At 40.0% G+C, this 17,605-nt stretch overlaps 1 protein-coding gene across 4 annotated transcripts; it reads left to right on the forward strand.

The window, feature by feature from the left end:
• Nucleotides 1-719: 719 nt before the first annotated feature.
• Nucleotides 720-16,947, forward strand: LOC114478715 (FK506-binding protein 5-like). Of its 4 annotated transcripts, XM_028471889.1 has the most exons (8): nt 880-1,140; nt 2,368-2,458; nt 7,091-7,858; nt 8,186-8,400; nt 10,423-10,632; nt 11,576-12,114; nt 14,018-14,109; nt 15,284-16,947. In XM_028471889.1, the coding sequence occupies exons 3-8, from the start codon at nt 7,202-7,204 to the stop codon at nt 15,359-15,361; spliced, it is 1,791 nt and encodes a 596-aa protein (XP_028327690.1). In that variant the 5' UTR covers nt 880-1,140; nt 2,368-2,458; nt 7,091-7,201; the 3' UTR covers nt 15,362-16,947. The 4 variants fall into 4 exon arrangements, with proteins under 4 accessions (XP_028327689.1, XP_028327688.1, XP_028327690.1 ...); XM_028471888.1 differs by lacking the exons at nt 880-1,140; nt 2,368-2,458 and adding an exon at nt 720-841; XM_028471887.1 differs by lacking the exon at nt 2,368-2,458 and having other exon boundaries at nt 863-1,006.
• The last annotated feature ends 658 nt before the right edge of the window (nt 16,948-17,605 follow it).

Consider the following 17,605-nt stretch of genomic DNA (forward strand, 5'->3'; position numbering starts at 1 on the left):
TCAAAAACGCAAGGAAAGAAAGGAGAGGGAGAGAAGGTGAAAGATCTTACCTAAGGTCAAAGGTGAAATGAAGAAATGAAGCGCTGCTTTTGTGGCTGCTCCCCAGTACTCCCATACCTGTGCCCCATGGAATATGTTATTGTCTCTCATGTTTCTTGGTCGAGGTGTAACTGAAACTGAATTGTCCCTCGGGGACAAATAAAGGGAAAGCAACTGGTTGCTCACTTCTTTAGAGGTGAGCTTTAAAACACACATCTTTTTTTAGGCAACATATTATTTCAATTGAAATGAACTTCGTGCACTCTCGTGCATTTAAATACTGGAAAATTCCTTTTGCACGTCAAATCTAAATTTGGAAATAAAATTGATTTTGCTGCCACCAACTCTTAAGTAGGTGGCCAGAGTGTCCCCGGGATTCTAATCATTCTATATTACCTTTTATTAACCAGATAAAAAAATTAAAAATCAGCCACTAAATTGTAGCAAAAGTAAATCACAAACACAATATTCAATAAACCACTAAAATACAGTGGAACAGATTTATGAAATACAACCAATGGATATGGAGTCATTAAAAAAAAGCTTACATAATCATGCAAGAATACTAGTATAGTATACATAACTTACAGTAGGGGCCCAATAACATGGTTTGTACCCAGGGCCCAAAATGTGGTGTTCCGCCCCTGATGACAGATATGTGATAACACTAATAGATAACGTGTGAAGTTATTATTAAGAGTCGAGGTGATGATGATGATGATGCGCGCTCACACGCGCCGTCCGGATGCTGCTCGTCCACACAGCTGCCAATACGCGTTCATCTCTTCTGCTCCACTTCACGGTAACGAGGTCGATTTTTTATTTTTTTCCATTTCCCCCTTCCCTCTCTCTCCCCCCCTACGCACGCGCACGCCGTCACGCACGCATGCAGTCGTCGGGGGGACGCGGACAGCGGTGTGCGCGCCTGGAGATGATATCGCTGTGGCTGCTGTGCTGGAGGCTGCTGGTAGGTGACGCGTGCGCGCGCTGCATGTGGCTGCGTGCAACAGACACTCTGTGCATGCGTGCGTTACATGACGGAGGACAGAAGAGCAGCAGACGGAGATACTGAGTCAAGATGCATCCATCACTGCAGAGCAGGTAAAGAAGCCAGCGCGGCAATGTGCGGCCCGCGGGCCCAAACAGGCCGGGCTGAGAGAGAGAGGAGGTCTGCATCAGGGATGCTCTCATCATGAAAAAACAAGTCTTAATGATGAATTAAATTAGAGCCTGATATTTGTCAACTGATTTATTTAATTTCACATAAAGTGAGTGTTGGTTGTGGACGGAGGGACCGATGGCGCAGTAAGCTATAGTATAGTATAGATAACAGTAGCTTACCATCACTGTGTGTGGAGTAAAATAATAATGCATATCAATGTATATGAAATGAATCCAATGCATTATTACCATTATTATACTATTATTTAAAAAATGTGCACATTGCAAAATTCTTATGTCTATAGAAGTCTGATTAGACAATTTGAAACTATAAGTTGGCTCAATAACGTAGCTTCACCCCTTTACCCTTTGATCGGGCAAAAGACGAGAACAGATCTATTTATTATTTTTCCTTTTTTAACAAAGGACATGACCAGATCTATTCTTTATATGTCTGTAACAAAGGACAGAAGCAGATCTATTCCTCATAAGTATGTAGCAAAGGTCTATTCTTTATACATCTCTAGCGAAGGACAGGAACAGATCTATTCTTGATAAGTCTGTAGCAAGCGACAGCGACAAACTGTATCTATTCTATATGGGCCCTATTCTCTCGCCTGGACTTCAGCGCTTTTTTACGCGCCTGCAGTTACGCGCCTCTCTCCTACGCGTGTTCTGCGGTCTAGGCTCTTGACACGCCCACCATTTGAATGAAGGCGGTCTGAAGCAAATGATGCGGACTGGGCCATGATGTCATTATATTTGGGCCGTCTAAAAATCACGGAAGATGGAGTTTTCTTAATGCTTGTAAATGTCATTTACATCCGTTTCTAATTTTAATTTAAAATACCTTTGTCGATAAACAATGTAACAGGTTGATTTGATCAGATTATTGCAGGGTGAAAATCGGACACATTTTTCTGTCTGAGCCACTGTTAAATCTCTCTCTTTCTCCTCATATTAATGCTAGATTAACGTTTGTTTGTGTGGAAAGCCTCATTTTATTAACCTCTTCCTTACCTATTCCTGCATTCAGAAATGATCAGCGTTCATTAGTCGTCGTCATCATCATCTGTCATCAATGTTTCACTTATTTACTCTTGTTGTGGATCAAACTGTAACTTTAAGTTGTACACAGTGTTAACATTTCATTGTAACGAGCTGCAGCATGTGACGCATGCACCGCTGCACACCAACAGCTGATCAGCTCTGCGACGCACCCCCTTCCAGGACGAGGAGAGGACGGCACAGATAAAATGTAATTAAATGTAACACATTTTGTCCCGTTTAGAACTGGAAAATGTGAACAATCCTTTGGCGTGACAGTGTTACTTTCTGGGAATCTCTGCCGCAATATTATGGGTAGAGGTGTCCCGATCCGATATTGATATCAGATATCGGTCCGATATCAGCCAGAAAACCAATATCGTATTTTATCGGACTGCATCTAAAATCACCGATATAAGCTGTCCGATAAAATGTTCCGCTCCAGCACTTCTATACATACAGTAAGTTCACAGATAGACTGTGGTTCACATTCCAACAAAGTAACCTACTGTTGCTGACTATTGTTCTCTGTTTGCGTAACATCACTTGATCAAGCCTTTTCTAACATTTCACACTACAAAATAAGTAATAAAAGTATGTATGATTTGTGCTGATATCGTATCGGCTCAATATCGGTATCGGCCGATATGCAAGACTGTAATACCGGTATCATATTGGAAGTGAAAAGGTGGATCGGGACATCCCTAATTACAGGTGTGTAACTAACTCCATACTTCTAGTTATTACAGGTTCAGAAGCGCAAACGGGAGAATATGCGTGAAGCCAGATTTAAATGGGAACGCCCACATTTCAGGATCGGTCCACCCAGAGTGTATAACTGGGATGGAGGCACGCAGTGACTGACTTAGGTACAGGGGAGAATAGCGCACAGCCAAAAACAGCGAAGCCGTGCAGCTTTTTAGACTTACGCGCATGGGAGAATAGAGTCCTATATGTTATTCGTCAACAACTGTTGCACTTTACTTTGTTTGACATTGATTGTTCTTAAGTTTCATGAACTTTTTTCTGTGCCAGCCTCATTAGAAATGACAAAAGTTCACCAAGGAACAATAAAGAAAAAAATGACATATTTATCTATAGATTATGACAGATTAACCTTCTAATTGTTATGCTTAAAACTGTAGCAAAAAAAAACATTTTCTTTTTTTAATCAGCTACCAGCTGTTGAAGATCAAAGGTGTGGGTTATTGGATTTGTTGGTATGTGATTTACATTTCTTCCTGTAAATGCTGGGGGTGTCTCATCCCCATCAGTGATGGCTTCAGTGTGATTCATGATGACTACATCTGCTCAGTAATCCTGTCCACAGATGTGCGAGCGTCTGATTAAGCACTGTTTAATATGTGCGTCTCTTATTAACATTCAGGAGAAGAGGCCTGGGGTTAGCCTGTAATCCTGAACAACTCTCACAAACTTATGCAATCAGTGGAAAAGAGGAAAGACTCCGGTTATGGAATGCTGCTGATCCTGTTTTTGACACTGGAATCTTTAACTGGTTTGAATATGAACTCATTTGACCGTAGCTGGTTTCAACCTATGTCGATCCTGCCAACCATAGACATGTGACTAATGAGACCAAACACAACTCATTATGCACACGTAAAGATAGCTTTGTGAGTACATAATAGATCTGTACATATAAGGCACAATAAAACACATCATCATCACCTCGACTCTTAATAATAACTTCACACTTTATCTATTAGTGTCATCACATATCTGTCATCAGGGGCGGAACACCACATTTTGGGCCCTGGGTACAAACCATGTTATTGGGCCCCTACTGTAAGTTATGTATACTATACTAGTATTCTTGCATTATTATGTAAGCTTTTTTTTCTTCAATATTCTAATGACTCCATATCCATTGGTTGTATTTTATAAATCTGTTCTACTGTATTTTAGTGGTTTATTGAATATTGTGATTTTTTGTTTATTTTTTTTATCTATGTACATATAATTGTGGGTGTGTATATGTAGATATATACAGTATGTATCACATATACAGAGTATACTCTATGTATATGCATTCTTACACGTGTGTGTTGTTAAGTATGTATGAACTGTGTGGGTGTATTAATAGGTATACACTTGTATGCATATGTGCATATATGTACGTGTGTCTACGACATATGTATGTCGGTATGAATGGGTATGTGCACATGAATGTATGTTTACACAAATGTGTGTATATGTAGCTGTACATGTACAATAGTCATATCAATGAAGGTATAGGCATGCACATTAGAAGTTCATGCACCTACAGTCTGTCTTTTTTAAAGGCACACTGTGTAACTTTTGGCCACTAGGGCCGCTAGACCAGTAGCTTTCACGCAAACGCCCCTAGTGGCCACAAGTGCCGCAGCACTGTCGCAAAAATCCATAGTCAGTCAGTGGGGCCAGCCTCCCTTATCTTTTGATTGTGTATGCAGACAGCAGTTGATCCGTAACTTCGGGATAAGGATTGGCTCTAAGGGCTGGGATGATCAGGATGGGATGCGAAGCAAGGCTGGGCTCGCGCCGCTGCTGGGAGAGAAGCCACCGCCGCCGCCCTCCTCTGCCTGCATCAAGGGCATCAATAAAAGTTATGAAGGGGGCCAACGACAGCGGCGAGGCCAGGGAGTGGGGGGGAGCGCCACCGACGCCGCGAGGCGGGCCGGGCACCGGGTCTCCGGCGGCTGGGAGAAGAATGCGGCAGTGGCGGCTGCTCCTCCAGCCCATAGACTGTAGCCGCGGCGCAAGCCTGACCAACCAAGCCCTGCGAGCCAATCCTTATCCCCAAGTTACGGATCTGACTTGCTGACTTCCCTTACTAAAGAATCCACGTTTAACTGAACTATCGGCGATTAGTGCACCATTAACCCAACACAAAATTACCAGCTGCCCACAGCAATGGCACCGGGTCGGGAAATGCTCGTATGTTGTGACGTCATGTGGGAACTATGTATGTCCGAGCCTTTGGTCACGTGACTGCCATAAAGTGAAACGTTCTCCAGGCATTCACCAGGTCACATGACCTGGCCAAAGACGGTCCGTCTTCTCCAAACTTACATAGTCGGTTTTTAAAGAGGGAAACCCACTCATATGCGTCAACTCTTTAGATCAAAAAGTCCGCTGTGTGCCTTTAAGTATATGTATAGATGTTTACTGATGCATGTTTACACATCTGCTTATGTATGTACGATGTGAAAGAGTTAAAACTACACTTACAGCCTTTAAAAAATGACAGAATCCTTCTGGTTCTATTCATTTGGGACCCTCCTGTTTCTCCCTTTGTCACCTATTCCTTCTTATCATCCCTGCTTTACTATTAAAGCTGAAACATTATCTAACCCTACAGATGTGTTTCAGTGTTTTCTCTCTGCTCTGATTAAATTAGATCTAATTATAACCCATGACTCCTTTGATTATGTGTTGTTTTGTGTGATCTGCCTCCTTGCCATGTGACTCACTGGGAGCTCGTCTTAAGACTATGCCTCTGCATTTCTCTGCTGGAGGTTGCCATGGCAACCCTCCTCCCTCCTGTCACCGACACATGCCAGCAATAGCAACTGCCAATAATAATCTGCAAACCCACACATGCACAGTGGAGGCGGCAACGCTGTGGAAATTAATCTACTGATGTTGTCTGCTGCAAAGCTGATCAAACAAATATCTCAGCTGGTTTAATTTGCAGCTTTGCACTTTTTTTCCTCCCACACTTTGTCCTTTTGGTCAACTTTCTGAAAGTTTGCTGTGCAGCAGCTTCCCAAGCCCTCCAGCAATGAACATTGTTTTTTTCCTTTTAATTGACCAGTCAGCAGTTCATTCCATAGATTACAGTGCATTAACGGTGCTGCTAAAACTGAATAAAACCATGACAACTGCTGTTTTACCAGTGTTTAGCCCCCGGCTGCCACAGGATCTATAGATTGTCCCATGAATCCTTGTTGTGTCAAAAATTCAGAGGAAAATGAACTGATTTGTGGTTGTCGTTGTGTGTTAGAGGCTATTTATCTAATATTCAAATGTAGAAAAGCCAAGATTTTACACTGGAGTCGCAACTTTTTTCTTTTTCTTAAATTATATTTATTACTTGTGAAATGTTGGTTCTTAACCCAAATATTATTTATTATTTTTTTGTTTATTTTTTTATTGCAAGTCAAACAATTAAAGTAAAAACATAAAACCAAAACAACAACAAAAAACTGACAAAGTACTCGACGAGTCCCAACAAATTATTTAATGATTTTAAATTCATCATTCTCTGCATGCATGTAAAGTGAATGAAAACATATTTTTAAATCTCTGACTGTGAATTTATTCAGGAAAGCTGTTACACGGTTCTGTCACACTGCAAGTCTGTCATGTTTTTAAATGTGACAGAATTGTGCTTCAATGAGATGGTTGCGTTGGTGTTCCTGTTTATTTACATGGACAGAAACTGGCAGCTGTGTGTCTCCAGTAAAAAGGCAGCTGTTTTGTCCCCTTCCGAGCAAAGGCCAATTACCAAACCTGCCAATTATATATGTTCCTATATGATATCTATGCCAAAACATTAACAGTTGAAGACCACTGCTTCTTTTCACACATAACTATGCTACTCTTTAGCGAGACCCGTGCCGTCTGCATGCCTCTGTGGGGAATTTTCCTCCTGGAAATCACTAGAATATCATCTCAGTTTATATCCCAGAATGTTCTGAATCAAAGTGTTCAGAAAGTACTTTGAATATTTTATTATTGATGAATTTGCACAACTTTGTTTAATAGAAAAACATAAAACACAGTTGACGTAACTATTACGAGTTCAAATGCATTTGTTTTATATGTGTGACCCTCACAGAGAGTTACCGCCGGCCTGAGGAGAGCTACACCTCAGCTAACCCTTGGTAACCACGGCAACGAGAGCGGAGTTGACCCCCCCTCCCCTCGACAACCATTGGATGTGGACACCATGGAGACCAGTTCATCCGTTCAACTAGCAGAGCTGGAGAACGACGGCCCGTTCTGCTTTAACGACAATGACGAGGAAGATGCTCATCGTTCAGAAGTTAGAAAAGAAGAAGAAGAGGACGCAAAGTGTGAAGAAGAGAGATGCGATTACATTGTGTTTGATATTGGAAAGGCAAAAGAAAATGAGGAAAAGGAGGGAAACACTGAAGACAGAGAGGCGGAAGAAGAAGAAGCTTGGAAAAAAGAAGGGCTGAAAGTAGAAAAGAACAAAGATGTTCTCTCCAATGTGCTGTTAGTCAGTGAAGCTCCATCAGAGCTTAAATGTGACACTTCAGACTCCTCCTATGAGCCCTGGAGCAACATATTCCACCAAACCGAAGACCTGAGTGACTGTCACCAAGCTAAACTCACCATGGTGGACTCGGACAGTGACTCCAGGAGCCAGGACGAGGGAGAGGAAGTAGTGTGTACTAACAACACTGGAAGACAAGAAGATTACCTGGAAGAAGAGGAGGAGAAGGTGAGAGGAGAAGAAGAAGATCAGAAGTTGAGTGAGAGGACCATGGGTCGGGAGGAGGACGAGGAACAGATGGAGACCGGGATAGACCTTCAACCTTTAGAAAGCTTCTGCTCAAACAAGATGGACACAGAAAAACAGGTATGATGACTTTTATTATAGAGGCATTTAAAAAGTAAAATGTCTATTGGTACGGTTGCAGTACAGACATCCCCCGGTGCTATTGGTGCGGTTACCAAAGTATGCATTTTAAGGTTAGGTTTAGGGTTAGATTTAGGGTTAGGTTATAACCCAATATCGCAACATTTTTTAGGGTTAGAGTTAGGTTTAGGGGAGTTAGGAGTTATGGGATGAAAAGTCATAGTTATGAGATAATCAGTTCATTCAAAGCCGTAGTTCCACACAATGTTTCACCACAATGTTTCAGGACTTATGAAGGGTTACTTTAAATATGAATGTTCTCTTCAGGTTCCTGATGATTGCCATGTGCAGGAGCAGACAAACAATGGAAATGTCTTCACTGAGCATGTGGACTTCCTGGTCGCTCGTCAACAGTGGAAAAAAATGGAGGAGGAGGTCAAGAATCACCCCGTCCCCAAACCAGTAACCACACCTCAAACCAGCTTCCAGGGAACTCACTCCTCCCTGTATCCCCCAACTCGTAGCCCACGACTCAAACACAGGTAGGACACTCGATGGGCTGAATGTTTTAGTTTAAGTCAGAAGTTGTCAAACATTTGGCTCTCGATTGACGCAAGGCTCTTTTGCTCCGCTGCTGAGGCTCCATCACTGTTAGAACAAGACATCTGTGCCTTCCTTTGTACATTGCTGCAATGTTCCTGCATTTTGGACCAATCACTGTGTCACTGGTAGTTGAGCATTGATTAGTTACAATTTCCATAAAGTAATCAACACTGGGCTCATTCAGAGACACAGTCTGTATAATGTTGCAGTGAAACATGAGGAAAACTGCTGGTGAAAAAAACTAAATGACACCAATTGACAAAAACGACACTAAAAAGAGACAAAATAACTTCAAGATAACAATAAAAACCCCAGAAAGACACAATACAACAGCAAATCAGTCACAAACCAAACATCAAAATTACAATAAAGACAAAATAACCACAGCATCAAACCAAAGCCCCCAAGACAAATTGTGACAAATAGCTACAAAATGATGAAAAAAAATATACACAAAGTGCAGTAAAAGGAAAAAATAAACAAAACAAAAGCAAAAAACTACAAAACTAAAATTAAAACACATAAAACGTACAAAAAACACAAATTCATTTAAAAAAAAAACAAAACAAATGACACAGTTTATTTACAAAATTAGACCAAAAACTCAAAACAACAAAGATGATAAAATGTCAGAGAAAGTAGAGACTGACTCAAAAGCAACTACTGCAGGCAAAATATCGATTAGTTTGCTGTTTGTTTTCAATGACGATGAGTGAATGTAAGTTGCGTTTTAATAAGGCAAAGACGTGTTTTATTCACGTATCCGCCTCATTTTGGGTGCAGTCTGTGGCTCTGATTCTGCGTTCATGTTAGGGGTGTCCCGATCCGTTATTGATATCAGATATCGGTCCGATATCAGCCAGAAAACAAATATCAGATTTTAATCTCCAATATAAGCGCTTCGATAAGTTTTTGATGTTTTTGTCCCCGCCCACAGTTGTTCCCACCATATACTGACAGTAAAAAATAACTGACGTAAACTTGAATTGTTGACTATTGTTCTCTGTTTGAATAACATCACTTGATCAAGCCTTTTCTAACATTCCACACTACAAAATAAGTAATAGAAGTATGTATGATTGATGCTGATATAGCATTGGATCGATATCGGTATCGGCATCATATCGGAAGTGAAAAAGCTATATTGGGACATCTCTGGTTCATACAGCTCACCCTACATGGATCTGGATTACCCTTGATGTAGAGACAAAACAAGGTGACATTGTGGATGAAAAGGGAAGAACCTTCCAAACACCTTCGAAAGAGGAACTATTCTTGAACTGGAGGAATGCTAACAACGTCTGGCAGGGAACAAGGCCAACACGAACAAAGATAGAGGAGGACAACACTGACAACAGATGAGAATACACAAAAAAGGACGTTCAGAAGAAATCAAGAATGTTTTGACCAGAGAGACATGTAAACCCATGTAAATTTGCGATGGTAAAACAGGGGACGGGACCCGGATAAGCAAACTGCTTCTCTCGTCTCCTTTTTCGGCATGTACAAAAAAGAAAAAAAAAAAAAAAAAAAGTGAATGTAACCATGTCGGAAATAAACTGAATAAATAAATAAATAAATAAATAAAAAATACATCATAAGGTTGAAAACATTTGTATTTTACATGACTGAGGCTCTCTACGTCACCACAGAAAACATTAATTAATGAATTTACTGTATCTGTCAGAGAGTGCCCGATGCAAGCAGGCTTAATCAGTTGACTAATGTAGGTCAGTAAGATCAAAATCCATATCTTTCCAATACGATGTCATCGGGTAAATGAAAGGATTGTATCAGATCCCCACAGCAACGTGTACAGAGAATGACCCACCCATTATTGGGCACGTAATTTTCCAAGACTTATTCTTATCCAGCACTTGTTGTTCCCGACCAGTCCCCTACTCTACTCCATTAATGGATATTTAACAGGTTCTTGTGTGCATTCTCTTGTCCTTCTCCAGGGAAATCCCTCCACCCGTCAGAAGGGAGCCTCCTCTATGCTCCACCCTGTCCCCAAGCTCAGAGGACTCCGGGCTGGACGACTCGTCGTTCCGAAGCTCTGTGGAGGATCCCGAGACTTCTGTGGAGAAAGAGATCCGCCTGACACTAGAGAGGGAAGAGCGCCATCGCAAGGAGAGGGAGAAGATTTCTCAGGGCCTGAGTCTACCAAGGTAATGGAGCCGCTGATCGATGCTCCGACGCCTCCAGGCCCTGTTCTGCAGGAACTTTCAATACCTAACAGCATAAGAGTAACGTATTAATGTCGTTATCATCAGCAATGGTTAGTAGACTTTGCTGATATCCAATAAGCAGATATTCTATTCTAAATTCTATTTCTGATATTTACTGATAAAATCGGTTGACATTGGTATTTAGTTTTTTCACTGATATCAAAAAACTGATATGTGATGCTGTTTGAGACAACATATTACAAAAAGAGTATGGATTTTTCCATAGCTAAAGTTGAATATAAGTATTCTAATTTACATCCAGTGAGGCATCACGTTAAAGGTAGCTTTAACCTGTTATTTTCGTGGAGATATACAGTATATAACATGGTCTAAAATTAGGGCGGTGGGGAGGGGGTCAGTGTATATATCGCTGATAATATTGGTGGGCTGATAATATCTCCCATCTCTAGTAATGTTTTTACAATGACTGACTAGAGATGTCCTGATACCACACGGCTGCTCTGATTCTCTGTGTATGAACAGTGTTGGTGCTGTTGTTGATGTGTGTTTAGCTGCTGGTACAGTATGTGTTATAGTAAACATGCTCACACATCCATCTGCTACAACACGAGTATTTAGGTGTGAACACCCTAGTCTGTTGCCACAGCAACTATAGCTACATTAAGAGCTGCTTCTGTTGCAACACGCCAAGTGACTTCTTGTGGCTTTTGTTGGCATGTTGTGTCTTTTGTTGGTGTTTTGTAATGGGTGGCCCTTCTGGGCCACCATACTTCTCCATCCAAAGTTGGTTGAAACACTATCACACTAAAAAAAAATAGGAATTTTGCGACTAGGTCATTGCTTCTCTGATCTCTTTAGATTTAATTTCTTAGTGTTTTGTAGGAAGGAGCTCTAATGTGTGTTTCTTGTTCCTCTGACACAGACCTTCCATCCTTCAGACTGGACGATCTCCACCCAGACCTCCAGCCTGTCGCACTCCCACCCTGTCGGTGTCCCCGTTCCCTTCTCCCTCCTCCACCCTCCCTCGATCCATTTACCATGAAATGACAGCCAACAACGTCATCATCCTGGAGCCCGACTCCTCTGGCTCCACCTCCAGGAACCGCCTGGTCTCTTCAGCCATCAGCGGCCTCTCGGATTGGTCCGCAGACCAGGGTGTGGCACCCTCTACTAACGTGATTGTGGTGGAAACCTCCAACCTGATCATCCGCAGTGCCTCTGAGTTTTGCCTGAGCTCCAGCCTGATGCCAGCCCAGACCCAGGAGAGCACCTTCACCTCCAACCCCTTCTTCAAGCTGCGCTCACTCAGCAGCCAGTCACTGGTCGAGCAGGAGATCAGGATGGTGAAGCAGAGAGAGGAGGAGTGGAGGAGGCAGAGGGAGGAGCAGTGGAGGAGAGGCAGAGAGAGATTCAATACCATACTGGTGTCCCCAGGCCTCAATGACAACATTACTTACAACGGTTGGTGGGAATGATAAATGTTTAAATATACTGACTCAACACAGCGATAGATATAGGCCTTATGATGCTCTCTGCATCCTTTCTACTGTAAGTGAGTGGGATCTAACAGGCAAGGTATGAGATGAGATTAAATGAGATGATATGAGGAAGATGAGATGAGATTGACCAGACAATATTAGACAACATTAGATTAGATTAGATAAGATGATAATTAAAGAGTTAATTATGAAATATCAGCATTGGTGTAATTTGGTCGTAGGCACGAGGCTCAGAGATATTCACACCAGTGTTGATGTTTCTGAACAACAGCATGAACTCGAGTGTGATATTGCTTTTATACAACAGTTCTACATGCACAATAATAAGAAGTGACAAGAGATTAAGATTTGTTTGTTTATGTAATCATTTGGCTTCGTCAACAAAAATAGTTCCACACGTGGAGAGCACACAGTGTTCTGCTTTAACGGTAATCAACAGTATTTAGATCAGCTGTACAGCGGAGTGATATGATCCATAAGCAGTCCCGGTGCTGCTGTTACTCTATATATCAGCACTCTTGGACTGTCTGTTGTCCAATCAAATTACTTGTTGAGAACTAACTGTTGTATGAGATGTGATAAGTTAAGACAATATGGGAAAAGACAAGATGAGATAACACTTGTTCACACTGCAGGTCTTAATGCACAATTCTGATTTTTTTTTTTTTTTGTGTGATTGTTCAAATTACATATTTAATGTGTCTTCAATCAGTTTGGAGTGTGAACGGAATGCGATCCTGAAATGACGCGCATGTGCAGAAGAGGTCCTACGTGACGCATGACGCCGCCGCCACGTACGGTGTTTACAGAAGTAAACATGGAGGCGTCCAGTGTAGGACTGTGTGTTTCCAGCAGAAGTCAGCACTTCATAACTTTAAGGAGAGAGCCAGGTTTATCACTCCAGCCATTTGCAGTGTGATTGTTTTTCCACGGAGCCTTTACTGGGAATCAGAATGAGGACCTTTTTGCATGGAGATGACGTGGGAGTCGGATAGAAAGCGCCTCAGCCGTCCAGACTGCAGTCACATTGCAAAAAATTGGACACGTATCAGATTTAGAACCACACAGGAAAGTGACCTGGGTCGGATTTGAAAAAAATCGAAATTGTGCTGTTGAGAATGTCTTTAAAAGATCTGATACACGTCGTATGTGGACACAAAGATCGGATTTGGGTCGCATTTGCCTGCAGTGTGAACGTAGCCTAAGATAGTATTAGATGAAATCAGGCGATATGAGAAGAGCTGAGACGTTTAGACATGATTCATCGAGATGAGAGGAGACGAGAGGAGATGAGACGAGTTAAGATGGATTAGATGAAATTAGACTGAAGTAGAGATGAAACAAAATGAGATAATATGACATAAAGCGAGTCAAGATCAAATCAGATGTCAAGAGACAAGATCAAATGAGAAAGAACAAGATGAGATTTGACGAGATAAAACAGACATAAAACAAGAGAAGATTAGATAACATGAGATTAGATGAGACAAGATGAGATGGAATTCAATGCACAACAAGGCAACATGAGAATATATTCGATAAAATATATTGTAAAAGATATTGTAAATCGAGAATAGTCAAGATTAAACAAGATGAGACGATCTCAGAAGAGATTGATAATATGAAATGAGGTCCCAAGAGATTAAACGTTGAGAGATGAGTTTACATTAAATGAGATTTGATTATCACTAAAAGTAAAGCATAAAAAAGTAAAACAAAAACCTTGTAAACTCATCACACCCGTATAGAAGTCAATAAACGCTACATATTTAGATAAATGTTAAATATCAGGTTAGAGTTCATCCTTTATGAAAACACTGTCTGTGTTACTCCTAATGATTCAACATCTTTCCACTTTGTTTCAGTGCTGGAGGTTCCTGACAGATGTGTCTCCTCTCCGTCATCGCCCTCCAGGACCCGCAAAATGGACCGATCCACTTTGTCATGTGACCACAAGGTGCCAGAATATACACACACGCACACACACACACACACACAGTTGTGTCATCTGTATACAAAGACACAGGCTGTGTTGGAAATGTCATACTATTACTCACACTAAGTTTGAAGTCAAAATGAGCATTGATTCTAGTGCGTTGACATAAGGAAGTATGAAAGGATTGAGTATATGAGAAATACACGGATGTATACTATACAGTATCAGGACATTTTTTAAGTAAGCAGGGTGAGCACACAAGTCATACTCAACTGTCCCACGATGCATTGCGACCGGGATGTAAAAAGGTCCTGGGACCAGCTTTAAGCTAAAAGTCAAACATCCCCCTTTAAAAATAAAAGCATCTCTTTTTGTCTTCCAAGAGTTTTTTAAACTTTTTGTAAAAAAGGCTCTTGTTTTGAAGTTAACCAAACGTTTAGTCAGTAGCACAATGGCGGGTCTCCGAAAATCTCCGAAATGTCTGCATGAAATGTGTTTCCACTAATTTTATGGATCAAATGACCACATGTTGATATTCTACTTGGTCTCTTTCTCATTTGAAATGTTTTCAGAACTTTCAAAGGCATGCAGCGAATTAGTTTTTGTCATTGCAGGTTCCAAATGCATCTTGGGAAACTTGGAAGTATACTTAAGTGGGAACCCTCATCATCTTAATCTTGTAGTATATGTAGTAGACCGTGTATACTCATTGAGTTTGTAGTGCATAGTACAGAGTGTGACATTTCCATCACAGCCACTGAGATAATTTCAGATACAGGGTCATTAAATACTGTAACTCCGCCCACTCTGCACAGGCAGCCATCAGGTGGATATCAATGTCACACGCACACACACACAATAATATTTCCCAAATGTTGTCAACTCTTATCATCATCATCATCATCTTCTTCGTTATCATCACTATCATCAACACCATCATCATCATCATCATCATCATCATCATCATCATCACCATCACTATCATCATCTTCATTAAATTCATATTTAAGATGTTTTTTTTGTGCATTTTTATGTTTTTTTATGATTCAATTCAAGGCCTTTTAGTCTCACAGACATGGATCCTCTGACCATTCCTCCATCTCAACCTCCATCTCTCACCCTGTCCCTACATCCTCAAACCTCCCCCCTTCCTTCCTGCAGTGGTTTAGCTGAGTGTGTCCCTCCCTCCTTCCAGCTCCACCCGTCTCCACCTCAGAACAGCCTGGCACAGCGATGGGAGGCCTCCTTGTTAGCGAATCAGAGGAAGGAGTAAACGATTACAGCAGCATTACGCTTCCATCTCTGCTGGAGCTGATGAAGAAGAAGGAGGAGGAGGAGTCAGTCAGTCAGGTGTGACGATGACAATCATGATCCACGAATGATGTCTGACATCAGAAGACACGCAGGATGTACTAGTGATGTCACTAATAAGATAGTAATAATAATATTAATAATGAGAATAATAATGACTACGACAGCAAACACTCCCAATTAATTTTAAATGTATTTATTATGTTTTAACGACCCACACAGACATTACTCTTGATTGGCTCATTTGACGTCATGTCCCACCCCCTACTTCAAAATTATCTGCTGATTGGACCAAATTATTTCCGATTAATTTTTAATTAATTAAGAGGTATTTTTTTAATCATGTTTTCAATTTTTGGGATGAAACTTATTTATTTGTATTTAGTCTGTTTTTTATTCTTCTGACAAGAAATTATTTAGTATTAGCCTAATTTTATTATGACCATATTATTGTTTCAATTGGTATAAATCTCATTTCCTTTGACAACATTTAAAAGTATTTTAGTTGACTAAAAATGCTTCTACTTCCATTTAAGTGGTATCTAAACCTTCCTCATGGCGAATACTTCTGATGGATTAAAATCCTACCCTCCCGTACCATAAAATTGGACACCAATCAGATGAGATTTATTTTAGTTAGTCTTTTATAAGTATAAGACAAGAAAAACACACAAAATAGCAGATATTTGCAATTCTCACTGTACATTTTTTATTCCTATCAGATTCAGTTATTTTCACTGAGAAGAAATGCAATTTTGTTTTTTCATTTTCGTTTGGATTAAGTTAAAATTCTTTTTGAATGACTATTTTTTTTAATTTTAGCCATGACATAATTCATTCATTTGTTTTTAGATTCTGGTTTTTAAAAAAATGCTAAACACAAATTTTGTTTTTCCATGATGATTTGTTTGTGATGAAATGTCATTCTGTCATCAAAGATATTTATTATGTGCAGGAACGGGTTATTCTATATATAAAACAATGTAAAGATAAAAGAACTATATCTAATCTAAACATATTTTTATTAAAGCAGAATTAGACACTTTTTAATTATATTTTGGGATGCTGATAAAGTAATAAGAGGGCTGGAATTATTGGATACATCTTCAATTACAATGAATATTTATTTTTAAGATAATGATTATAATAGTGATAATTGTAATTTAATATTTATATATTTTTACCATCTTATGTAATTATGATCATTATCATATATGCTATTATTATTATTTAATGAACATTTAGTTATAATATTGATGGTTAAATGCATTAGATTTTTATCTATATTGTCCTCCCATCAGTCACTCTCTAGTCTGTCCGTCTTTCTGTGTTTTCTGCTTTTAACACATCCAGATAGAAGTCTGTGTAATGGCTGATCTGTCCAGAGTTATTCTGCAGATAAACACATGTTTGTATTTATTTATATGTAGTCATGAAGCCAACCTTTCCCCTCAGGTGTGTGAATCTCTTCCCACTGCCTACTCTTTACTGTGTGTGTACGGCTGTGAGCGAAAATGATCTTTGGAATAAAGCTAGTGTTGATTGTGAGCTACAGTGTTTCCTTTCTGAAAAACAAAAAACAAAACAAAAGCATGAGTATATGAAATCATTTTTTTTATTTATTTGTTTGTAAAATGAAACTTCTGCTGTCAGAGATATGAGAGAGGTCACAGTTACATAAGAAATAAAGGTTTTTAGGTTTTGTCTGTGAACCAGTTAAAGTGAGTCTGTGTGACCAAAATTTGGGCCCGGACCCACACGTTCTAAACCCCATGTTGTAAAAGAAAGAGAAAATTTAGTATCACAGGTAAGTAAATGGCTATCCTCTCTAAAGTTTTAGAACTTTTTTGATTAAAATTTGCCATTATTTGCTTTCTTTTCTTCACCCTGCTGTGTGTTTTTCTCGCCAGTGAGTGAATTTACCATAATAAAATCAAATAGACTTGACATGGAAATCTTATGAGGGACCACCATAATGTAATTGTATCTGATCTAAGGGCCACTTGATCAATATTTGTGTCAGCATTTAGAACAAGGACGGGCAACTATATCAAAGCAGGGGCCACAAAAATGACCGATCTGAATTAATACAGGGGAAGAAAGGGTTTTTTTGTGTTGGTTTTTTTTTTTTTTTTTCTGCCAGTTTTTAGCTATTTTGTGTTTTTGGAGTCATGTGTGTTTTTGTTATTTTTTGCGTTCTTGTTGT

The sequence above is a fragment of the Gouania willdenowi genome, chromosome 17 (genome assembly GCF_900634775.1).
Source record: "Gouania willdenowi chromosome 17, fGouWil2.1, whole genome shotgun sequence".
NCBI lineage: Eukaryota > Metazoa > Chordata > Actinopteri > Blenniiformes > Gobiesocidae > Gouania > Gouania willdenowi.